At 39.9% G+C, this 26,126-nt stretch overlaps 1 protein-coding gene and 1 pseudogene across 2 annotated transcripts in view; one reads left to right on the top strand and one right to left on the bottom strand.

The window, feature by feature from the left end:
- LOC308431438 (protein FAM98B-like) overlaps positions 1 to 26,126 on the bottom strand; it is a 292,458-nt pseudogene that overhangs the window by 194,363 nt on the left and 71,969 nt on the right. The window lies entirely within an intron of this gene.
- SLC30A4 (solute carrier family 30 member 4) lies at positions 4,470 to 25,474 on the top strand. The gene is made up of 7 exons (XM_080931106.1): positions 4,470 to 5,163; positions 12,188 to 12,334; positions 17,322 to 17,475; positions 18,810 to 19,014; positions 19,640 to 19,745; positions 20,558 to 20,692; positions 21,342 to 25,474. The coding sequence occupies exons 1-7, from the start codon at positions 4,773 to 4,775 to the stop codon at positions 21,494 to 21,496; spliced, it is 1,293 nt and encodes a 430-aa protein (XP_080787232.1). The 5' UTR covers positions 4,470 to 4,772; the 3' UTR covers positions 21,497 to 25,474.

Genomic DNA, 26,126 nt, shown 5'->3' with positions numbered 1-26,126 from the left:
ACAATAAGCTCTGGAGTGTGTTTATACAAAGGCCTATTGTATAATAGGTACTAATGTTGAGAGGCCAAAAAGACTTACTTAGGATGCAGTTGCTTCTTGTCCAGGTTTAATTCATGAATGTTAACATAGTCTTAGAAACAGAGGTAGAATAACTATAAACTATTAGTGAGTTAATAATCACCAATAGTAATAAGAACATGGCACATAGCTCACCAGTAAAACATACGCTTTTGTGGGGGGGGGTTCCTATTTCTTTTCTTTTTTTCTTTTCTTTTCTTTTTCTTTTTTTTTTTTTTTTTTTTTTTTTTTTTGAGACAGGGTCCCAATTCATACTTCAGGTAGGATGTCTTCAAACTTATGACGATCCTGCTGCCTCAGTCCTCCCTGTGCTAAAATTACAAGGATGAGACACAGCCACACTAGGCTTTGAATTTTTTCCTGGGAATGGCTCCACCATGCTTGCTTTTTAAACAACTAGCTAGACATTTATGTTAGAGGAGAAGGTAAAGCTGTGGATGAATGAGCTATGATTAAAATATTTTTCATGAATCAAATCATAAGTATTTCCATAGCGCCTACTACAGGTGTGATGTTAGGTACGATGGATACACAAACCGTTCAGGCTGGATTCATGACAGCCAGCACTGTGCATACCCGTGCTTCGTGGTTTAACTCGGGTGCCATGGTCTCTAAAATCTCCCTGTAGTAAAGTCAGCAAGGGATCACTCTGACCTCACCGTGTCTCTATAAAACGGGTAGGAAGACTATTATTCCCTACTTTTTCCTGTAAGAAACAAGCTCAGCAGCTGTGTGCAGCTAGGGAACCACAGAGGATAGGGAACAAAATTAGAAACTGCATCCCAGTTTTCCATGTCCCCAGGCAGCTCTCATCTGTGATGAAGCATTCACTTCCTCTTCTACCCCCATCTTCAAACTTCCAGCCCAGCTGCGGCTTCCAGACTTCACGGTGGGATGCTTCCATCCTGAGCCATCTCAACGCACGTTCCCCTACACATCGTCACGGCGTGAACGGAGAGATATTTGCTTTGAAAACTACAGGAAAAAAGAATCAAAGCCATTGAGTCATGAATGCAACTGCCTAAATCTGGCTCACAGGTTGATTTTCGCCTGACTGGGTAGATCTACAGTTAGGGACCCTCCTATATTCCTCTCTATGGAGGCTTTCTTTTGCTTGAACAATTCTCTTGTCTATTTGGGGACTTTCATGTTTCCTCCCTTGGGGGAGGTTTCAAATTGATACTGGCCATTCTGTTAGCTGAATAACTCCCACAGGAAGCACGTTTGCTGTTACTGTATGTCTACTGCATCATTACCAAATGTTCCTATACATCCAACAGCATCCATGTACTGAAAGGGAGAGCAGTCCAGCACATCCTATGGGAACCTCTGTGGCCACACACTCTGACGAGAGAACAGCACTCCAGAATATGCACCACTGAACCTATTGACTATGTGTTTCAATTTTTTTCAAAACTTTTCCACCCCTCCCCCCACTTATTTCCAAAGAGGAAATTTCCTGAGGAAGTACAGAGGCCTCCAAGCTCTTGGTACTCTATGAAATGAGTCTCTATATACTCCTTGGATTCTAGATTTTTTTTTCTTCAGGTGGTTCCATCTGTTCAAAGAAGAAGAATAATAACAAGGAAGACAGTGCAGAAACTGAGTTTGAGCACTAAACTCGAATTAAGTTCCTTCCCTGTTTCCTAATTTGTATGATCTTGATCAAGACTCTGAAACTGTATCTTTACCTATATAGAAATAATAGTTGTCGATGACTGAGCCTACCTACCATGTACTAGAAAATATAGGTCCTGTTTGACACGTGTTTTCAGTCTTTATCGCAGCCCTGTGAAGTAGGTACTGTTATCTTCTATATTTGATAGGCAAGCAAACAGAGGCTGTTTAAAGACTATTGGGTGGGTGGTGAATGGTGGAGCTGGGGGTCAAAGACAAGCAGCTTGGCCCCCAAAGCCACATTTATAATCAACTGCTTCTCCCTAATGGTGTTTAGTAGCTAACCAAATCATTTACATCCAGTCCCTGCATAGCCCTTGGCATATAAGCAAGTCCTAAGTAAATGTTACCTGTTGTATAATGCTTAGCTTTGTTACAAGAGAAACCTGGTCAAGAAAACAGATTCTCTTTATGTCTATCTGAGCTGTGTTTCTTTCGTCTGTACTGGCAAGGTACAAACCAATCTATGGGTCACCTAGCTAAAAGGTAGGCAAAATGGTTGGTAAGATTCTCAAGTAATCCAAAAAAAGAAAAAATCTCCAGCCTGGAAATGTTTATGTGGGACATAATATGCATATTGAAGAATGCATATTAAGTAATACCTAGCAGAATTGTAGGCAGTGTTGATGAGTCATATTTCAGACGAGTGTCTATTGTTATAAACACCAAATAGAGAAATACAGCTGCCAATGCCTTTTGAGTGAGTCTACTTGACCCATTTGAAAGTAAGAAAGTATATGAAGTCATATACCAAGGCAGGCTTAGGCACGCGACCCCACGTGATGTAAAAAGAAGAAAAAAAAAGAGAAGAATAAAAGGAATATTTCCAGGTTCTGAAGAAATTTGAAATATAGTGTATTCACCATTTGTTGCTGTAAAAAAAAAAAAAAGGTTATCCCAAAATGTATCCTAAAATAGCAGACATTCATTATCTTGTGTAGTCTCTGTATATCATCTGCATGTGACTTAGCTGGGTGGTTCTGGCCCAAGATGCACCACGAGGCTTCGGTTGTCCAGGGTAAAGTCATCCAAAGTATTTACTGGGGCTGGAGGGTCCACTACCAATGAGTCACCCACATGGCAAGTTGGTCAGCTAAGCTCTTTCCCACAGATCTGCCCACGGTGCTGGGTAAGTTTAGCATGATGTGGTAGTTGTCTCTTCACAATGCAAGAGACCCAAGAGTGAGGATAAGAAAGCAGCTGCAGCACATTTTATGACCTAGTCTGTAAGTCACAGTCACTTCTGCCATAGTCCACTCATCACAGGTCATATGCCATTACTAAGTGCTGTCCGAAAGCAAAGGCAAGGGAATTTACCTCCTGAGGAGTGGAGTCATCAGAGATTTTATGGACAGAGCTGGGAATCACACGCGGCTTTGTCGTCTCCTTACTCCCTCCAGAATCCAATGAGACGGAGGGAAAGAACAGAACACAGAACGGCAGCCCTCCTCAGCACATCTCGCTGGAAATGTCCCCAAACAGCCTGGCCTTTTATGTAAACTATTCTTGAAACATCCACACCCCTCCTTCCTTGAGGCTGTATTCAAGAAACTCTGATGACACTTTTAAAGCATTGTAGGCAGTTAAATGGAACGTTAAAACCATCAGAACAACCTACTCCTAAGCTACTTGGAGCCAAGGAGTGTAATGGCTCATAAGCTGTCTCCCCTTGGTTATTACCAACGTGTCTTGATTGATGAAATTCTAGGCAGTAGCCTTCCCTTCCTGCTCTTGGGACCATGGAGTGTCCAATTCAGGTTCCCTAACTTGCTTTCAGGAATGCAACTCTGGGGAAAAACTGAGGAATGAGAGATCATTCTGGAATGCAGAAGTAGCCAATGCTTTTCACACAGGCTTCTAAGGTGCCAACACAATCTTCAGAACAAACGGCTTCGTGTGTTTTTTATTGTATTTTTGTGACCTGAAATTTGGTAAGATGAGACTTTTTTAAATGTCGTCTTTGTAAACACTGGGACTTAGGAGCTTGCAGGACACCGCAGGAGAGCTGCAGGTGTAACTCCATGAGTAGAACGTTTGTCTAAGTTGCTTGAGGCCCTGGATTAGATCCTAAGAATCTCAGAAGGAAAGAAAGGTAGAACTTAGGGATTTGCACTTTAAAATGAATTCTCCCGACAGTGTTGCCTTTAAGCTTGAGGACATTTGAGAAGGTGATGAAACATAAGGAAAATAAGATCACACAGTTTGCCCAGGGTGCGTAGCAGTGAACACAGAAGGAAGACACATATTTGCTGAGAAAAAGGAAACATAAAACAACCCATAGAACTACTGACCATCATAGCCTTGTCCTTGCCTTTTTTGACCATGCTAAGCCGCAAATTTGGCCAGTTTGGCGGAAGAAAAGCTACCAGGATTCCCCACTTAGTAAGAAAGCACTAAAGGACGTTTCCCACGGATCATCCATAACCAAGATCGGACCTGAGATTCCCAAGACCCATCTCTAGTGGAGGGAATTCCGAGCAGTGACACCCAGCTCCGGAGGGACCTTCCCGCGGCACACACCCGGGGCTCGGCGCGCACGAGACCACAGAGCCGGAGAGGCGGGGCCGGGAGGGCGGGGTCGGGGCGGGGGGCGACGCGCCGCCACGCCCCCTTCCGCGCGCCCCCGAGCGGCGGCCTGCGTGTCCGCGCCGACCCCTCCCCTCGCGCCTCGCGGGCGCACGCGCCGCCTCGCGCAGGGGCCGGAGGAGGCCGGGCCTGTCAGACCCCGCGGCCGGCCTCCCAGCGGCGCGGGGCGGGCGGGTGCGGCGGCTTGGGCTCGGCCTCGGTCCCGGGCCCGGGGCGCAGAAGCGCGAGCCTCCGGAGCGGGGATGCGCGGCGGCGGCGGCGGCGGCGGCCCGCAGGTAGCCGAGCGCCGCCGGGTCCGGAGCTGGCGAGCGGCCGGGGCGCGGCGACAGTAAGCGGGTCTCGTTCTCCTCACGATGGGCAGGGACGCGCCGCGCTGCCCTGAGGAGCTCGAGCGCCGGTGAAGGCGGAGTCGCCGGCCGCCCTCCGCTGCCATGGCCGGCCCCGGCGCGTGGAAGCGCCTCAAATCCCTGCTGAGGAAAGACGACACGCCGCTGTTCTTAAATGACACCAGCGCCTTCGACTTCTCGGACGAGGTGAGCGACGAGGGGCTCTCGCGCTTTAATAAACTTCGAGTCGTGGTGGCCGACGATGACTCGGAAGCCCAGGAAAGGCCTGTGAACGGGGCGCACCCGGCCCTCCAGGCGGACGATGACTCCTTATTGGACCAGGACTTACCTTTGACCAACAGTCAGCTGAGTTTGAAGATGGACCCCTGTGACAACTGCAGCAAACGGCGCGAGTTGCTGAAGCAGAGGAAGGTGAAGACCAGGCTGACCATCGCTGCCGTCCTCTACTTGCTTTTCATGATCGGAGAGCTTGTAGGTGAGTTTGTGTCGCCGACTCACTTTCCCTTGACTTTGTCCAGCTGTTAGCTACGCCTAAATTGTGGTTGAAACTTTGTTTTCAGGAAGTTTGCCGAGTAGCTGGTGGCATTCCTGGGTCCATAGGAAGGGGACTCGGGATTCCAAAGTGCGGTTCCCGTGAGCGCCCACAGGTAGCTTACAGGTGTATCTTGTCACCCCCTTAATGAGTGTGCCGTTTACTGTAGGCGTTAAGGTATTGTCTTGACTGTATATCATGTTAACTTCTCCTTTTACAGCTTCTGGATAAGACGCCAAGTTAATCTTTCTAAAATAATTCTGACATTGATTAGAATCAGAATTTTATAGTATTAGGGGACATTACTGAACAGCATTCGGTTTTCCCACACAGGGGTTCTGAAGGGATTAGATTATGAGGAGTCTTCTTGGGGAATGAGAGAGCCATCTACAGTACCAGACTTTCTCTCTGCGTTTTGGTTATTTGGTGCTTATTTATGCCGTTTCCTTTTGAGCTTATAGCCAAGGGCTTTACAAAACTATACAGGCAACTAACTGCGTGTTCATTATTAAAAGGAGTATGTTCGGTAAGCTAGAGTTCTCCCCCACAGCTGTTGGAGCTAGGTTTTCTTTCTCATTGTTAACTGATTTCAGATAATGTCTCACCCTAAGGTTCTTAGTTTAGACCTTGTTTTTACCATCACATTAGTTGATAATCATCCCTTCATATCCAAGGTGGATTGTTTCCAGGAGTCCCCTCTAGAAACCTGAATCTCGGGTTGCCTCATCCAGTGATGATGCCTTATGTAAAGGTCCCTTATGTAAAACGGAGCAGTTATTTGCATATAACCTACATATATACATCTTTCTGTACTTTAAATCGTTTGGAAATCACTTTGACTGCAAAATACAAAACCGATACTGTATATAAGTAGTTGTTATTCTGAATCGTTGAGAGATTAATGACTTGAACAAGTCTGTGAATGGCGAACGTGAGGCAGTGTTACTTTTTCAGATGTTTTTTCATTCATGATGGACGGGATCCATGGATGCAGTACTCGCACAGAGAACAAACTGCTCCAACTTCTTAGTGGCATTAACAGAGATGGTTCTCTCGTGTTGTCTCTTAGGATGAACAAGAAGAGAGCTGGCAGCCCAGGTTCAGTGTTGTGTAGAAGAATCATGTGCAGTCTCTGCTTTATGTCCCATCGTTCTTCCTCAGCGTGATTATCTTTTTCTTTCCTCGGGCTTCCCTCTCTCCTGCCCTTAAGGCTTTCTTTCATGAAAGTAGATTCCTCAAAAGTTTTCAAACCTTTGTTGATTATGTAATAAGAAATAGACTGTGATAAAAATACTACACATGAGGACATAGGTGTGTACACATCCACATATACAAGGATCAATATATGCATAGCAACACAAACTGTATATGCCGTATCCTAATGTCTTCAGCTATCTCTCAGCCCACTAGTAGCCTAGGTCTGACATATCACCCATCTTCCAGCTTTATCAAAAATATTTATTTAATTTTAATTATGTGTGTGTGGGGGGAGGGTGTAGGTGATTGGAGGGTGAGTGTGTGCTGGTGAGTTAGTGCATGTGTCTAGAGGCATCACATCCCCTAAAGCTGAAGTTACAGGTTGATTGTGAACTTCCTGGCGTAGGTGCTGGGAACCAGAACAAGAGTGGCCCATTCTCCTAACCACTGAGCCTCTCTAACCTCTAGTCTGAGCTTTTATATTCCTGCCTTTTCCCAAATGGTCCCTTGGCTGCTTGTTAGTCACATTTCATTTCAAAAGACATCTCTGAAAGACTTGCTTTTGACTGTTGGGATACACCTTTGCATCTTATTTTCCTGATTGAACTCTATTTACCTATCTTTTATTTGTTTAATTTTTTGCTGAAATATAAGCTGACATCCTAATACCTAAAACAGTAAATGATACAAATTACACATAGTAAATGAGCTTTTGTTGAATATTTTGTTACATTTTTTTAATTCTTCAATATTTTATACTTGCTTATAATGGATTTTAATAATTTTACACACCCTCTCTCACACATCCCTGCTCCCTTTCACACTGAAACCTTTCTTCCCAACAAAGCTCTACCTTTGCTGTCTTCTTGGGTATGTGCCCCACTCACTGACTTTAGTTGGGGCAGTTTATGTGAGCATTGGGGGACTTACCAGTGAGCACAGCACTGAAGAGAGTGACACTCTTCTCAGAAACCATTGGCTGTCAGGAGTCCCTCGGGGATAGGTGCAGCTCTATAAATCCTCTCTTCCTGGTTGAAATGTTGACAAGGACAAGCCTGTTGCAGGTCTTGTTCAGGTAGCCACGGTGGCACCAAGTTCATGGGTGCAACAGCTATATCATACACAGAAGACATCTTTTTGTGGCAGATCTTTCCAACCTCCAGCTCTGAACTTTTTTCAGCCCCTTTTCCACGTGTTCCTTGAGCCTCAGAAAAGGTGGTATAGAGGTTCTATTTGGTAATTCTTCTGTTAGAGAATTACAAATGTGTAATATAAAATGCAAAGGTCATAAGAACATGATCTCATGACTTCAGCAGACTAAGATCCAGGAACTTCTCAAACTCAGCACAATGAAATTACTCACCATTCCCACTTTTTGAAGTTGGTATTGAATATTTGAAGTTAGTTACATTAACCATAATTTTATCCCTTGAAATGAATTTAGATGTAATTTCACTTAAGTAAAACTTAATACTTAACTATCCTGACTTCTCATTTCCAGAGGCTCTTACTCAGTACATTTTTTTTCAGAAACCACAATAGGTATTTCCTTCCCAATATTGATTTAATATCCAAATCTAGACTCTTTTGTTAAATAATAAGAAATTATAGGAACTGTAGTGCTCAGTATGTTACCTAGAATTAGACCAGATCTAGTAAAGTGCTTATAAAATGGATGTAAGAACTTAGAACTCAATCGTCTTATTGTAGGAAGCATAGGCCAATAAAAAGTAAAAATCTTTTAAAGGTTTCAGAGAGGAGACATGATTTTGGATCTTGGTTTACTTCTGACCCACTCATGACATTCCCTTCAGCAAGTCTCCTTTCTAATACCTACACGCTAATTTGTGTGCACTGTCCCACATATCCTAAAGATCTAATGGAGAACAAAACAGTTGTTATTATTATCTGAAGTTCTTTAGCTAATAGAGGATACAAACAGTACATGGGTAACCAACTGAGTGCATTTTAAATTCAGATGCTCTTAAGCTCTGTGAAAAAAGAATAGTCATACTAACCAGTGGGATACCATGTTTGCACAGGATAGAAGCATTTAAAAGCAATAAAAAGGATATTAGGAATCATCCAAGCAAAGAAAACAGCACAACAAAGGTCCCAAAACTTTCAGTTCTTTAAGAAACTGAAAGAAGACCAGTGTGTCTGGAGTGTGGTTGGCATAAAGGAAGGAGGCAGGTGGACCAGATCAACAAGTCCTGAGAGAACACATTGAATGAGCATAGTTGTTCTAATTCAGTGGAAGCCAGTGACGGGCTTTAAGTAGATGATCTTTTCAGAGATCATCATGGATGTTCTGTGAAGAAAGGAATGGGAGCAGACTTAGAGAGCTGCTGGCTAGAAACAGATCAGAGTAGATACAGAAGTGTCCCGGTAGAGAGACAGTTTCCAGGGAGTATGAACAGAACTGTCACATTTGGACATGTTTCTTTGCATGTTTATGAAGACTAGTCGAGGGAAATGTCTGGTGGGCTGGTAAATATGAGTCTGTGCTTTAGAAGATATACCAGCATAGTAGATGATGCCCCCAGATTAGGAAAGTTACCTGAGAACCCACATCTTGTGGAACATCAACTTTAGGAAGTCAAACAGAGGCACAGTTATTCCAAAATCCAAAGAAATAAATGACATCAGCCCCCTTCCTTACCATTGATGTCACTTTATATAGTTTTGATTGGTTACAACAGCCTTATCGAAAGTTATTAAATGAAAAATTCAAGAACTAAACCTATGTTTAAACTGTTCACTGCTGTAGGTATTAAAATGGAATCTCAGAGTCCTGCCCCATCCTGCCCAGGATATGAATCATCTCTTTGTGTAAATGTGTCCACATGTAACTTTTATTATGGTGTATTGTTACAACTATTCTATTTTATTATTAGTTATTATGTTGCTTTTTTACTGTGCCTAGTAATCTAAACTTTATCTTAGGTTTGAACATGTATTTTATATATATATACATATATATTATACATATAAAGATATAGTACATATATATTACTATGTATATACATAATATACATGTATATTTATATATGCTTACATTACATATATTAATAAATATATTATGATATTTATATATGCATATATCATGTATATATAATATATGTATGTTATTTGGTACTAAGATTCTAGGTGTTTAGTGAGGATCTTGGAATACATGCTTCAGAATGGGGTGAGGAGGATTACTGTATTTCAAAGTAGAAATAAGAGATCTTTTTAGATGAAAACTAAGATATACTTTGGACTTGTTAACAAAAAGCCATATTTTATATGTTTTCATTGTAACTTAAAACATATAAATATATACAGACTGATTTTTAGGTAAAGAACTGGTGTATTTAATTTTGCTTTGTCTCAGTGCATCTCTTAAACTGCCCTACAAGGATTTGGCTTGCTAGGGGAAGAAATAAGTCCACACAGATGAGGAAAACTAAAGAGAAGAAAAATAGCAAAAATCTTGGAAACTGGAAAAGAAACAGAGTTAACTGACCTACTACACTCAAAAAAAAAAAAAAAAAAAAAAACCCAGCACCTCAGCTGAGCACCAACTTAGGCCACACCACAATAGTGGTCCTCAGCTTTTGCTGTGCATCTCAGTCATTAGAGAACCCAAAGTTCTAAGCTCAGAAGGTCTAATAATGGAAGGTTGGGATAATCCAGAGCATGTATCCATGTATGTATTTTCAGTCTTGCTACTGTGTAGCCCTGACTGGCCTGGAACTCAATGTGTAAACCAGGCTGGCCTCATACTCAATGAACTGCATCCGCCTCTACCTCCAGAGTGCTGCTATTAAAGGCATGCTCCACCATACCTGGCCAGCATTTGCATTTTATTAGAACCCAGAGAATGCTAATACATCCCTCAGGATCCACACATAAGACAACTGAACTATAGAGTATCCTAAGCAGCCCAATCTACCATAATTCCAGGTACCTCTGGAATTATGTATGTACCAAGAAGGCTAAAATAAGGAAAGCTAGTAAAAAACCTGTTTTAAAAACTAGTTTTAATCACATAATTAGCATCCTCAAAGATAATCTCATATATCTAGAAAAGAGCAGGTTGTTCTACAAAAGAAATTCAGAGTAAAGGAACAAAAAAATCTATTGAACAATAAAAACCTTAAAAAAAAACAAGAAAACAAAAACTCATAGAAAAGTTAGAAAATGAAGAACAATCATGGTAATGCTTATGTCTGGGAGGCAGAGGCCAGCAGATCACTGCGTTCAAGGCCACCTTGGTCTCCATGGAGAGTTCCAGGTCATCCAGGGCTATGTAGTGAGACCCTGACTCAATCAATCATCAATCAACAATAGAAAATGAATTAAAATACTCTCCAAAAATAGAATAACTAATGATAGGAGAAAAAAGAAAATGTATGTGTGTGTTCATATACATATACACATACAACACTTGTGTGGTTGTCTCCCACTTATACATGGGGATGTATTCTAAGATCCCTAGTAGATGCCTGAAATCACAGATTGTACCAGACCCTAATACATATTGTCTTATGCTGCCACAACTGAATATCACAGACTAAGTAATCTATAAAGCAGAAATATTTATTCACCTGTGTTTCTGAAGACTGGATAATTCAAGAACAAGAGGCTACATTTGTTGAGGTCCTTTTCATAGTCTCAAAGCAGTGCTGAGGGTCACATGATAAGAAAGATGTTCCTCATGATAAGAAAGATGTTCCTCGTTAAGATCTCTCTTTCTTTTAATGCCATAGTTTTATTGAGATGAGGCTCTGCCCTTAGAGTCTCACTTAACATTACCACTCAGCCATCAGTTTAAAGTTCCAACCTCTTAAGACCTCATAATGGAGGTGAAACATCAACATGGGTTGTGGTGGAGACATTCAAAGTCTAACACATACACACACACACACACACACACACACACACACACACACACACCCATACTTATTCCTATACCATGAATTAGATGTGTTTTCTAAATATCTTTTGTTCCTCTTTTCAGAGATTATCTGTATGACTGTAAACTAAGATAATTTTACTCTTTGAGTTGTGCTAGTATGCACTTTATAAAACTCTTCAGTACCATTTCATGTTCAACCCTTCCTGAAGAACAGAAAGCATACTTTCTTTCTGCTTTGTTGTGGTATTTAGATGCTATAGCTATTAACTTACTGTATTCATAGAATTAATAAGTTGAGCAAAAGTTGCCATCCTGTTTTTGTTTTTACTGCCAACTTAGTGGCTAACTTTATGAATTAATGAATACTTTGAAGACCCTGTTAATAGAAATTTTTTTCACCAGAAATTTGTGCAGTGGTCCTTCCATATCCACAAGCGATACGTGTTTCAGCTGGAAAATATTTGAAATATATGACTATATAGAATGTATACATAATCATTTTCTTGTAGTATTTCCCTAAATAGTACAGTGCAATAATTACATTGTATTAGATGGTATCCATAACCTAGAAATAATATAAACTATGTATAGGTTTATATGTACAGGCTCTGTATACAAATACACTTTTATATAAGATATTTGAACATGCATGGATTTTGATACCTAAAGGGGTTTCTGGAACAATCCTCATTTAAGTTGAAAGATTTAAAAATCTATACTATTTTGCATGAAACTTTAGAATACTTGATTTAGTTGTATCAGGATAGAAATTTAGTTAACAGGGTTTAGAGGTTTTTGGTAGGAAGTTACATATTTTGAGTTTGATGGCTTATTGTTTGTAGTTAATCCTTTTTCCCTTTCTCCCAGGTGGATACATGGCAAATAGCTTAGCAATTATGACAGATGCACTTCATATGCTAACTGACCTTAGTGCCATCATCCTCACTCTGCTTGCTTTGTGGCTGTCCTCGAAGTCACCGACCAGAAGATTCACCTTTGGATTTCATCGCCTAGGTAGGTAATTTAAGCTTATTTGGCTTATAATAGTTTATTGTAAAGCCATAATGAACTATGACCCTGATTAACTGAAATACTTAAGGTGATAATTGGTTTGAACAAAGCAAATGAAAATAAATAATGAAACTTATCAAAAAAGCTATTTTCCATAGAACTTCCTGCTAGGCCTCACTAAATAGTTTGTACAGAATTATGTGGTTGCAGTTACTCTTCAGAGGTCTTCGTGTGCCTGAATATGCTGTCAGAAGGAGGCTCACTTCCAGTTTACTGAACTGAGCAAAACTAATTGACTGACTCACTAATAAGCGTTTGCTGCTGCTTTTACTTTAAAATTTTCAACTGAAGCCCATATTAAACATTTTCATCATATGCTCAACATATGCTGTGTGACTGACTTTGCACTGTATCAATATAATTCAGCAAATACATCCATAATATTTTATCTAAAAGGGTTTAAAAATCTGTTGCTGTGGTTTTAAATTTACTCTAAAATTACATAACTATTTGAACTATTTACATGACAGGTCATATCCAGAGATATTCACATAGAACCCCAAATTAAGAATGCTCTGGTTTGAAAAGGTCAGCACTTGATAGTGCACATTAAAAATGAGATAAAAATAATATTCTTTAGCCTTTTTGAGTAAAAACTGGCTATTACCTTGAGAATCTACTAAGAAAGCAGAAAATAGAGCTAGAGTTATTAAAATTGGCATTTTATCAATGAACCAAATCAAATGCTATCTCTAAGTAATAAATACTAGCATGGTTTAATCACAGTTGTCATGTTCTGTTATGTAGAGGATTTCTGTCTGCTCCTGCAGATAACATTTTCTGGGGCTAAAGAGATGTCTCAAGAGTACATGCTACTCTTTTTAAATTTTACTTTTAAATAACTATATTCTTTGATTTCAAGACTTTGTGTTTATAGGCATTTTGCCTGCATCACTTACATGCCTGGTGCCCAGGGAGGCCAGAGAGGGCATCAGATCCTCTAGAACTGGAGTTGCAGACAGTACTGGACATTGAGCCTGGCTCCCCTGGGAGAGCCTGTTTTTTTATTCCTGTGCCATCACCCCAGCCCTGGAAGTAAGACTCTTCCAGAGGAGTTTAGTTCCCAGCACCCACAGGGGCAGCTAACAGCTGTCTGGAACTTGAGAGCCAAGGTGAACAGCTACCTCTGGTCTTAACAGTCATCTGCACTCACATGCACACACACACACACACACACACACACACACACACAATTGGGGTTTATTGATTGTAGCCTTTTGATTGGTGTTTTCAAACACCTGTGAGAGGTAACAAAGAAACCAATAGCTTGATTCAAATCCTGACTATCTCACTTACTTCCAGTCTGACTTTATGCAAGCTCTGTGGCATCTTCATGCTTCCACTCTCTGTTTGTAAAGGATGCTAATAATCGTGACTCCCACATAGCTATTAAGACAGTAAGTGGATTACTATTTGGAAAGCATTCAGGATAGAGTCCAGCACTTCAAAGGGATCTTCATTATGTAATCCACTTCACCCATTCTTCGAAAAAGTTAGAATGGACTCAAGGATTCTTAATGTGTATGTATGTGTACAGAAGGCTAGTATAGCTCTTTGAAATATCCAGTCTTGAAAATGTCTAGCTAATTTTTAACATTATTTGTTAATAGTGTACATTCTGTAGTAGAACAGAATCTGCACTTCTTAGAAGAAAGGAAATGCTGAGGGCTGGTGGGAATGACAGGAGGGCTCACCACCCTCTCCTGTTAGAGCTATCACCACACTCTGTTCGACCACTGCAGTTTTGGTTTTTGTTTTTGTTTTGTTTTTTCTTTCATATATAGCTGTGGATGGTGTGAAATCCTTCTGGTTTTCTTTATTTACACTATAGCAGCAGCAGGTGCACGTGGGGAGAGAGATGACTGAAGTCTTACATGTTGTATTTAAGTATCTGGATTTATTTGATTATGGGCATGTCACTTTACTCTGGGAACTAATAAAACAGGATTTAATGAAACCGCGATGAAAGAGATCCCACAGATCTTGAAGGGGAAAGATTCTCTTCTAAGAGAGTGTGTCATTCTGGGGACAGCAGGTCCCATCCCGCTTCACCCTTTCTGCCTTCCCCGTGCAGATTATCTTAGTAATTGGCTTTGTTTATGGAGAGTTTCTTCCAGGTCTTCAGGGACTGTACTGATGTAAAGACTGTACAGCATTGTGTGTGGTTAGGATAGAAAGCAGTGTTTACGATGTGATCACTTAAATCCTTGGCCTGTAATACAAGATGACAGCACAGGCATGCTCGTGACTGCTGAACAGAGACCACGGTCAGAGCCAGATGGTCAGCTGTGTCTCGGCAGCATTTGACTACAGATGATTCTGGATAGTTTGGTGCTTTATCCACTGATAGTAGAGAGATAGAAAGCATTTCCTTTATACAATCATAAAAAAATAATGATAATAATTCTTCTTCCTAGTTGTAATTCACTTTAATAGCTTCCTCCTACCTATATCAAAAGCTATGCCTTTTATTATTTACATTTTACTGCAGATTTAATCATATCACATGAACTTTTACTGGAAAAGAATTGAGTTCTAGAACTTGCTAGAAATGGGAGTCTAAGTTGAGGCATAAGGAAGGCATGACTGAAGTGGTTAACACTGGATAACCATAAGTCAGCGTGACCATAGTTGGTACTGTGCCGTAGTATAGGGAGTGATAAGAAAGCAGGAGTAGGTGAAGTGATTTGAAATAAAAGAGGGAAAGCCTGAAGACAGACTCTGGACCATGGACTGCTGAAAATACCAGTAACATTGGCTTGAGTGCGGTTGGGGTCTCTGGCTGAGATAAATACAAATACTAATTTGAAAGGACTAGGTAATTCCAACACACCCCATTGTTGTTTTCTTCCTATTTTCTATTGGAAGAAGGCAAGAAAGAGTGGACAAGAACGTAGGAGAAAATATCTCTGTGTTCATCTTATCTTTAGATCTCTGGAACATGCCTTAGATATTTACTTCATTCTTTGTGTCAATGGAAAGACAAATGCCATGTAATTTTAGTGAAATATACTCATTATTGGCATCATAGTCTTAGTAAAGCAGATTCTTACACTAGACCAGTAACTTATGTCATGTCCACAAACACATACATGCTTTTGTTGTGAGTGGTCTACGTTGTTGAGACAGTTATTTATTGACTGAATGAGTCCCATTAGTCACTAATGAGTGAGTGAATAAGGGAGAGGAGACACAGTGACTGTTGTGTGCACACAGACACAAATATAATCACAACTATAGTAAATGCTATAAAGGTAAAGAAAAAGACACTATGTCAGAGAATAACAAAGGACCCAGTATTTTCACATAACCTTTAAAACTCCTACTTTGGCATTTTTATGCATTTTGAATGTACATTACTTTGATATTTTATAGTACAACAAATTATAATCTTGTATGTTTTATGTTTTATGCTATCTAAATTTTCTTGTAGCATTTATTAGCCATTCGGATACAAAGTGCTATTCCGTATGGGAAATGTACCATGTGCTATGCCTTGATAACTGACAGCTCAGTAGGAAAGACCCAGGGAGCTCAGTGTATGTCACACACATGAAATCCCAGTACGCAGAAATATGAAGGAAGAGGCCAGCCAGGCTACTTACCAAACCACCTCAGGATACATAATCAGACCTTATCTCAAAACATAGTAAAGTACTGTCCTCGGTGGCACATGTCTGTAATGGCAGCACTGGGAAGGCAGAGGGAACAGAACGCTGCAACTTTGATGCCAGCTTGGTCTACATAGCAAACTCCAGGCCACCTGGGAATTTTTTAGACCTTATCTAAAAGCAAAGCAAAACAGAAATAAAATACCCAAGTGATCTAACAGAAGGCTTATATTCACAGTCACTCTCCTCTAGCTGCTTAACTTAGCCACATAGAGTGATTTAATTCTATGACTACAGAGCAGCAGATATGTCAGTACTGTGACACTACAGTTGGTGGAACATTCATAGAAATCTTCTTTCTAACTGGTGGTAGCACACCCCTTTCATTCCTGAGGCAGAGGCAGGCAATCTCCAAGTTCAAGGCCAGCCTAATCTACAGAGCAAGTTCCAGGACAGCCAGGGCTACACAGATAAACCATATCTCAAGATAAAATAAAATAAACTTTAAAGAATTTTTACAGACTGGAGAGATAGCTCAACAGTTAAGAGTACTGGCTACTCAGTCCCCAGCACACACATGGTAGCTTACAGCTATCTGTAACTCTAATCACAGGATCTGATGACCTCCTCTGGCCTCTGCCACCACCAGACAGGCAAAACACCCATACAAAGTAATAAAATAAGATTTTCTTTTATTTTAATTGTCATTGAGAAGTTGTCCATTTCTTCCTATAATAAATTACTCTTCATTTCCTTATCTCTTTTTTTAAAATTCCTTTTCTTACCCATCTTTCTTACAGGTTATTTGTTTTGTTACTGCGTTGTTAAGACAGGTCTCCTATATCCCAGGCTGGCCTCATACTCAATGTACAAACTCAATGAGGATGATGAGCTTGAATTCCGATCCATTTGACCTTACCTCATGAGTGGAAGGAAGGCTTACAGATGCAACTCCAGACCCAATTAAGCTAGAGATGAACCCAGGGCTTTATGCTGAGCTACCACACAAGCTGCTATCATACTTTTAATGTACTTACTTTATTAGAAAAGTAGTCTGGGTCACATTTTCTTTTTTTCTGTATCAGTTTTACCTTGTGAATAGAGATATGCATAGAGGATAGGAATGAATTAGTTAAGGATCTAAGTCATTCAAGCTGCTAAATACTTTAAATAAGAAAAAATGTTGTATGACAAAAATAACAGCGCTTTTCCCTCCATAGAAGAAAGAAAATGTAAGTAAAAGACTGTACAGTGTTTAGTTGGTCATAAAATGTAACAGCTGTGCTGAAGATGCCTGCATTTTTCATCTTTCCTTGTAGAGGTTTTGTCGGCCATGATCAGTGTAATGCTGGTGTATGTACTTATGGGATTCCTCTTATATGAGGCTGTGCAGAGAACCATTCATATGAACTATGAAATAAATGGCGATGTCATGCTCATCACGGCAGCTGTTGGAGTTGCAGTTAATGTAATGTAAGCACAATATTTTTTACATACTATGAGCTAAAAGATTATTGCACATACATGCATTCAGACATTAATTGTTTTCATATTTAAAAATAAAGTAAGTCAGTTTTACTTAAAAGTATAATAAAATGGAGCATTATCAACTTGTTAGTTTGTCCATGTGTCTCAGAGTTTATTACTAAGGAAGTTAGTAAAACCAAGTATGTTGTTTAATATTAAATACTTTTATGTTAGCCACATTTTAAGGGACTGTACATTTATTTGTGTGGGGGCACATACATGCTATTGTGCACACATGGGAATCAGAGAATAACTCACAGGAGTCATTTGTCTTCTTTGACCATGTGTGTTCCAGGAATTAAACTCTCATTGTCAGACTTAGCAATATACCTTCACCTGCTGAAACATCTCACCAGTCTGTTAGCTAGTCTTTAAAATCACTTTTTCCTCCTCAAAACTACTGAACCGTATTTCATCCTTAATCATTTAGAGCAGAAGTTAGCAGACTTTTTATAAAGGACAGATGGGTTGTGGTGGCACTTAGCAATCCAGCACTGCCCAGCATGCATGAGGCCCTAGGCTTATCCCTACACTTCCAGCACAACAAAAAGGCTGGTTAGTAAGTATTATAGGCTCTGAGAGCTACACAGATTCATTCGAAGTGATAAAACACTGGTGTTAAGAACAGAAGCAGCCATATTCACTGTGTGAACAAATATGTATGCCTGTGTTCTAATAAAACCATCTTTAAAACTAGCCAAATGTGGTCTAGTGGTCTTAGTTTACAAATCACCATCTAGAATAAAAATCAGAAGTTTCAACAGTTGCTTTCTTAAATAAAACCCAAATAGCCTCCTGTTTCTCCCGTAGCACTTCCTGCTCTCCTTAGCCACAGTGTCATACTTTTTAAGTACATGGAACACATTTTCATTTCAGGCCTTTGCCTGCTGCTCTGCCTAGAATATACAGCCACCATCTGCTCTTGACTTCTGGACATCTCTGCTCAAATGAAGTCTGAGAGAGCTCTTCTGTGCCCACCCCACCCACCTACCCACTCACCTGCCCTCATCCTCCATACGTACACAGAGCTGTATGCAAAGCCGTATACAAAACTGTCTCCAAGGCAACTCACATTAACTGGCTGTGTCTCAGCATGTATTTGTTGTACCTCGGACATCCAGAACGTACGCTCCATAAGCCTGAAACAATACTTGCTCTGTAACAGGCGCTTAAACCCTTATTAAGTGACTGTTCTGCATTGCTTCGTTACTGTCTGGATAGTAATACATGTTTTATCAGTAATTGTAGAGAAATAATATACTTTCTTTCATTTTTAACAGAATGGGGTTTCTGTTGAACCAGTCGGGTCACCACCATGCTCACACTCATTCCCACTCCCTGCCTTCAAATTCCCCAAGTATGGTATCTAGTGGACACGGGCACGGGCAGGACAGCTTGGCAGTGAGAGCTGCATTTGTGCACGCCCTGGGAGACTTGGTGCAAAGTGTCGGTGTGCTTATAGCTGCATACATCATACGATTCAAGGTAAAAGTGTACACTTCCTATTTCAAGTTATTTAATTTGGGTATTTAAAGAGCTAGTTGTTGCTTATCAATGTACTGGAAATTAATGCCTTCCTAGTCATTTTTCACTGGTGTAAGATTAAGTGGTGTAGTTACTTATTATCAGTAAGCACAATGGTATCAGCTTGCCAGATGATTTGCCTATAGTGTGCTTTAATATACCTTCACTGAAAACTCAGTTAACCTTCACCACTGAGCCATCAGATAAGAGGCTGTGCACTGAAGTTCTCACCTTTGCAGCAACTCTAAATTGTAATTCACTCTTCTTCAAAGTGAGTATTTTAATCCAGATGACTGATACCATTCTCTCCAGCTTCAATATCTTATGCTTCTGAGTGAAGGATTCAGAGAAGTCACAGAAGAGGATAGATACAATGATTAAACTTCTAGAAAAGACACAGGAGGCAAGTCATTTGGACAATTTTAAAGAATAAAGTAAAAAAATTCTCAATTGCAGTATACAAGTTTTAAAAGTATTTTCCAATCCTGATAAAGGAAGAGAAAGCAGGAAGCTGTGCCTTGCTCCACTTTATAGTGTGTTAATGTCTGTCTGTTTAGTCACACAGCTTTCATCTGTTGCCTTCTAGCCAGAATACAAGATTGCTGATCCCGTCTGTACGTACATATTTTCATTACTTGTGGCATTCACAACATTTCGCATCATATGGGACACCGTAGTGATAATACTGGAAGGTAAGCACTTACTAATACTGCACTGCGGGCTTACCCCTCCCCAGTAGAGGTTGGCTCAGAGGGTGCTCTGACAGGAGTCATGGTCTTGCGTTTCACTGATACTCACTTGTTCATAACAAACAAGAAGCAGTACAGGCACGCACTTAACCCTTTCAGCAAGTAAGGCAGACAGTCAGCGAGTTAGGATATTTACAGACAAGAAAATGTTTGACAGCCAGTGTTACTCAGCTAGGAAAAGAGTACAACTTTTGATTCTTGGTACAGTTGTAACTTGTGGTTTATTTAATTCCTTCATCTTATTTATTTTGTGTCTTTGTAATGCTTTTGTCATCCTTGTCTTCCTGAGAGTATGAAGACAGAAGTTCTTAGCACTAACGTATTATTATCAAATGTTCTAAGATGCATCTGCACTAGCCAGTAATTCCAGTGCTTAGGACTCAGAGGAAAGGCACTCTCTATGAGTTCAAGGTCAACTTGATTTGCATAGAGAAGTCAAGGCTAGCCAGGGCTACATAGTAAAACTATGTTGGGGAGGAGAATAATGTTTTTCTGTCCTAACTTATTAAGATTAAGCTAAGTGTTCTTGATTGCTACTCAATTTTAGTGAGAATTGACATTTTAAAAGTATGTATTGATATCTTGTATATTTCTTATATTTTTTGTAAGAATGTTCGTAATTTATCTTAAAGTGTAAACATACCTTAATGAATCCATTGGAACTGAATTTGAAAAAGACATTTGTTTTCTTTAAATATAACTTAAAACTTTTCCTACCAAAGTAAACTTAAAAATTGTATATTCCAAACTAATAGGTGTACCAAGCCATTTGAATGTAGATTACATCAAAGAGTCATTGATGAAAATAGAAGATGTATATTCTGTGGAAGATTTGAATATCTGGTCTCTCACGTCTGGAAAATCCACTGCCATAGTTCACATGCAGCTAAGTATGTTGTTCATGGGTTCAGGGGACTCAGTACCTGAGCTTATCAGGGCATATGATAAGATATGTATGCAGATTTTTTCTGATAAAAAGACTTAAGGGAGGGAGGAGGCTCTTCAAAAGATGAATTGCATAACAAAGGGTAACAAAGGCTGGGAAGGCAGTTCAGTGCTGAGAACTGGCCCTACCATACTTGAGGCACTGTGTTTAATTCCCAGAACTCCAAATAAATAAATAATAACATTTAAATTGGTTTACTTTTTAAAGAGAAGATGTTACAAATTGATACCTGCCTGTATTTTAAAGACATTACATATATTTGCTATGTCATCTTTTATATAATAAAAGCCAAAGTCTTATTTAAATCATTTCAGAGATTGGTGGCTTTTTTAAATTAAAATAACTTATGCACTTGGTTCTTACGTCTTTAAGGCTTGTAATTGTAACATTCTCTCCACTGGGCATGGACTGGGAAGCCCGAGATCATGAGAAGCTGCTCTGGGCTTAGAAACTGCCTTCTGCAGGAGAATGGCTTAGAGAGGGAGGTGTCAGATGAGTATGTGCATATAACGTGCTGTTGTTTCTTCTCTGTATCTTGTTTACTAATGTATGGCAATCACAATAAATAAGTTGATATTTTATTGATATTGCAGTTCCTGGAAGTTCGTCTAAATGGGAAGAAGTGCAGTCCAAAGCTAAGCATTTATTACTGAACACGTTTGGCATGTACAAATGCACTATTCAGCTCCAGAGTTACAGACAAGAAGTGACCAGGACTTGTGCAAATTGTCAGAGTTCCAGTACCTGATTCTATGTCCTCGGTGTCAACAGCCTTATTTATCCTGCAGTGTCTTTGTGACTTGAGAGCAATAAATACAAAGCTAATGGAGTCCCTGGCCGCTGTGCCCATGTCAAGCCCCAGTGTCCCCAAACAGCCTCCAGTCTGACTGATATTTGCATGATTTCAGACAAAGAAGCTCCAACGTACTGTTTACAGAATGAGCTGTAACTCTGCAGATACCTCATAGAAGACAATCCATGACCGTATTTCATTAATTTGACAGAGTACGCAACATGTACAGGAAGACTCAGAATTCAGTATTTGCATCTAAAAACTACTTTTTTCAGGCCTTTTAAATGAAGTCAGTGCTAGCAAACTCAGTGTTGAACTACTTGGGATTTTTGTCTCTGTAATCTTGGCATCCAGTTTCTGGAATTGTGTTCTCTTTTTATAAAAAATTAGCCCTCAACAGATATCAGGAAATAATTATATCCAGAAGAATGGGATAAGCATGTATTCCTAAGTGTTTCAGAACTATTTTATTTCACAAATAACTTATAAGCAAATTTTCCAGATAGTACTGGGTTTCGAATCTCAGTATTTTTGATTATTTGTAATCTTATCAAAAACATTCACATAATGTGACCACTGCCCTTAAGTTATGTAGGAAAACTTTAATATAATTATGAATGGCAGAAATTAGATTTAACCTCAAGTTACTTTACCATATGATGATCTAAAACAGAGAAGGAAGCGGTGGGCTGTGGAGTTTTGGATTCTGTCTTCCTGAAAATCACTTCTGTGCTTTATGAGAATTGTCTTAGGACAGTCAGAGACAACAGAGTTTCAGCAGTTATCCAGTGTCCTTTTTAGAACTGCTAACATTTGTTAGTAACAGTTTGTTTAGCACCTTGTTCTCAGGTGTACACCAGGTAATCTGTGTACATCTTCCCAAGTACCTGTAGAAGGCTAAGGCTTAGGTTATTAATGCCTAGCGTATGGACACCTTTGTTACTCCAGAGAGAATGTCTGTTATGATATAGGCTGGGGGTTCTCCGTGGATTACAGAAACCCCCAAAGTACAATCTTGAAGTTTTACACTAATGCCATAGCAGAAAGTTACAGAAGTATTGGGTAGAGAAAGCTCTTTGAGAAAACACAAGGTAGAAGGTTTTTTTTGTGTTGTCTTGATTTGTTTTGTTTGACCATGTACATGTGTATGTACACAGAACTGAAATAGACGTGTGTGTGCACAGAACTGAAACAGGGATGGGCACTAAAGCTGTGTCTGGGGAAGCAGCATAAGTATTTCCTAGCTCAAGGGAAGGCGACTGGCAGCAGTTGTGTTACAGAGACAGTCATGAATATTCTTACTCCTTTCCCAGCAGTTGCTTTGTGATGAGCCTGTTTCAACATGGACACTCTGTATGGCTCTTGTCTCCTCAGAGCCAGAGTGGAGTGACACCGTCCCAAACAGGTTGTGAATTGAAACCCTAGAAATCCAAATGATGTGTAAATGAACAGTGGGAAGTTGAGACTTTCCCTCTGTGTAAAACTGAAATAAGAAAACCTGGGATTACCCAAAAGGTTGTTGGGAATTGATAGGATCAAAAAACAGCTGATGGTATTCCATAAAACCCAATGGGTATGTGTTGAAGTCAAAGCTCACTTTGAAAAAAAAACAAAAAGTTTACTTTGTTGAATTTTTATTGTGAGTCTATTTAAAATTATAAATATTTGAGCTTCAATTTTTCTTAGACTATAAGCTAAATAAAACAATGATTAGCATATGAGTAGATGACAAATATTTAAGTGGCTGACTGGGCATTTGTGGCCGTTAGAAATCTGGAGGAAAAGGAAAACGTGCATTTTATACTTAACATTTTCCCATATCAGTTGAGCTCATTTCTGGTAAACATCCCTTTACCATAATGTGGGCATATCTTGGATTTTCATGTTGACTTAGTCCTTAAGATATTTGGTAAAACACCCTAAAAATCCATTTGAATATTGAAAAGGTTGTTTTCATAAAAACAAACAAACAAAAACAGAAGCACTGACAACTTCTGGAAGTCTTAACTATCACATTCACTTAAAGAGGGTATACCTGAAGTCTCTGCATTTTTGTAGCAGGACCTAGACTTTGTGCTTCACTGGGTCCACAAGATGGAGAGCTGGTAGATTTTACATGTTTAACTTGTCAGAACCCACAGAGAAAGGACATTAAAGTGAGCAGTTACATCAGGGACTGCACAGCTTTGAGGTTTGACCTGTCTTTCTCTTGTTGAGACATGGTACACCGTGGCACAACCTCTCAGTTAACTGTGAGAACTCTTTGCTCTGCAAAAAGTAGGATCTGGATTGGGGAGATGCAATGCTAATTTTGCAGCTGAAAAGCATCACGGCATAAAAACTTGGCAATTCTCCACTGCAGTATGTCCTAAGGAGTATTTCAGATAATTAGTTACTGTAGACATTAACCTGTGTTTCACAACTTGGGCCCAATGAAGTCTTTTGTTTTAGGAAGACTTTGTCTGACTAACAGTCTTGCTGTCTTAAGAAGCATACTGAGAATGCAGTTGAGTAAGACATACTTAATAGGCAGAACCGGAAGCTTCTGTAATTCTTACCGGCAGCTCTGTTGACTTTCCAGCTAAAGGTCTTACTGTGAACACAGATTTTCACATTTGCAGCTTGTTCACATTGTTCAGCAGGTAGAAGGTGTCTTAGTTTACCGTGTTTCTTTTCAGCTTGGGTTAGAGGTTTTCATTTTCCTCTGACATATTGCCTGATTATGTGACTCTCAGTGTTCTGTCTTAAGCTCAGGTGGCCCACCTGTCAGTATTGTCTTCAGGACATCCTTCCCACAGTGGACACAGTCCAGATCAAAGAGATACAGGAGCTTCTCTCTCATTTTTCAGAGAGAACTTTCAGCCAATACTTAGAAATACGTTTCCAAGGTGAGAAAGGTTTTTAGAACCTCAGATCATTCCCTGCCCAGGATTTCTGCATGGGAACATGGTAGAGAATATGAGACAGAAATAGACTGAGAGCTACTGTGAACAGCTTTGAGTTTCTCAAATGCCAGTCAGCAAGCACTCTTAGAGATTTTGATTCTGAAGCATACTTCAGCTACATTTGGTTTTCTGTAGTTAAGACCATTGGTTCATCATCATATGATGTTCTTACAAAATCTGAACTCTTTGCTGTTGACTACCTTGTATGTATAAAGCTAAAGCTGTAGACTGTGCCACCATACAGTGCCATACAGTCTTTGGACCTCTCTTAGTTACAAATGATCAATGACCTCTCACTAGCTACTGTGCTGAGGGGGGAGCAAATCTGATCTTTAGGTAATTGGCTTAATATCTCTGTAGCCAGAACACCATTTGCAAACTCTTAATTCCAACTCCGGGTCAGTCAAATGGATCCCATAGGCCAGGGCAGCAGATCTGATTTGCAGGTAAATATATTGTGATTGGTGAGAGCATACAAAGTAGAGAGGAAAATTTAAGGGAACTTCTCAGTATTATGTGTCTCCATTTAGGCAACCCATCAGTGAGTTCTTGGTTACAAAAGGTTTGTTGGAGACCAGCAGTCATCTTCTGATTTTTGTTAAGATTGGTAAATGTGTATGGAGACCTTGCCAGCTAAATCCACGACAGTGTCCATTTAAATAGTGCAATCAAGAATACCCTGGAATAAATGCGACCCAAAGTTGAAATGTGCCAGGATGCCCCCTTTTTACCCAAGAGATATCTTATATTTGGCAAATGTCTGCCTCCCTGAATAAATATGTGATTAATAAGCCATATCACAGTTTAAGAAATTGTATATACTTTCCTGTATGCCCCTCCCAAAACCAAGTATTTTGCATATGATTGATTTTAGAAAGATTTTGAAGCTGGGGTTTATCTGTGTAATGAAGACCAGATTCTTTGTATATGTACTGTATTTGTAATTTTCAAATGAAATTTCCTATACGATTATTAAATAAAGTGTTGTTTTGCCTTGTGGTTTATTAAAAACTTACAATGTAAAGTTCCCTAAATTGTTTTCTATTTTCATTGATTAATTAATGGTAAAAGGCCTTAAAACATAAGGCTCTAAACTCAGTGCCCTCTTAAGTGTTTAAGAAATCAGCCCTTTTTCTAAAAATCTGGATAGGATTTGATGTTAAGAGAACCTTTCTCTCTTGGTGTCGGTCACGTGTAATGCCCTCCGTGGACTGACGCCTGCAGAAGGAACGGAAGCTACTGTGACCATCAGATTGAGGGCTGTGGAGAAGTCCTGAGCACAAGAGCCTACCCACTCTAGTGTTCTGGCTCAGTGGTGAAAACCCTCCCTACCCAGATCTTGCCTGCAGCCACTTTTGTTGCTCAAGAGCTAAAATTGGATTTTGCATCTCTAAATGTTTTTAATCGGTGCAGTATTTTATAGTGTGCAAATTATGTGACCTCTAATTTCCAATGGCCATCATGTCCCTGGGAAAATGTTTGCTCATCCAGCTATGTAGCTGTGGTGGCTCTCAGGCTGAGGTGGCAGAATTGAGTCTCTGTGACATACACTAAGCTTTTACAGTAGGGACTTTGTAGGGAAAGTTTGCCCTGTCCTGGTATAGATGGTTAAACCTTTGAAAGGCTGAAACAGCATGTGT

The sequence above is a fragment of the Micromys minutus genome, assembly GCF_963924665.1.
Source record: "Micromys minutus genome assembly, chromosome: 17".
In the NCBI taxonomy this organism is placed as follows: Eukaryota; Metazoa; Chordata; class Mammalia; order Rodentia; family Muridae; genus Micromys; species Micromys minutus.
This window is presented reverse-complemented; position numbering and strand designations above follow the sequence as displayed.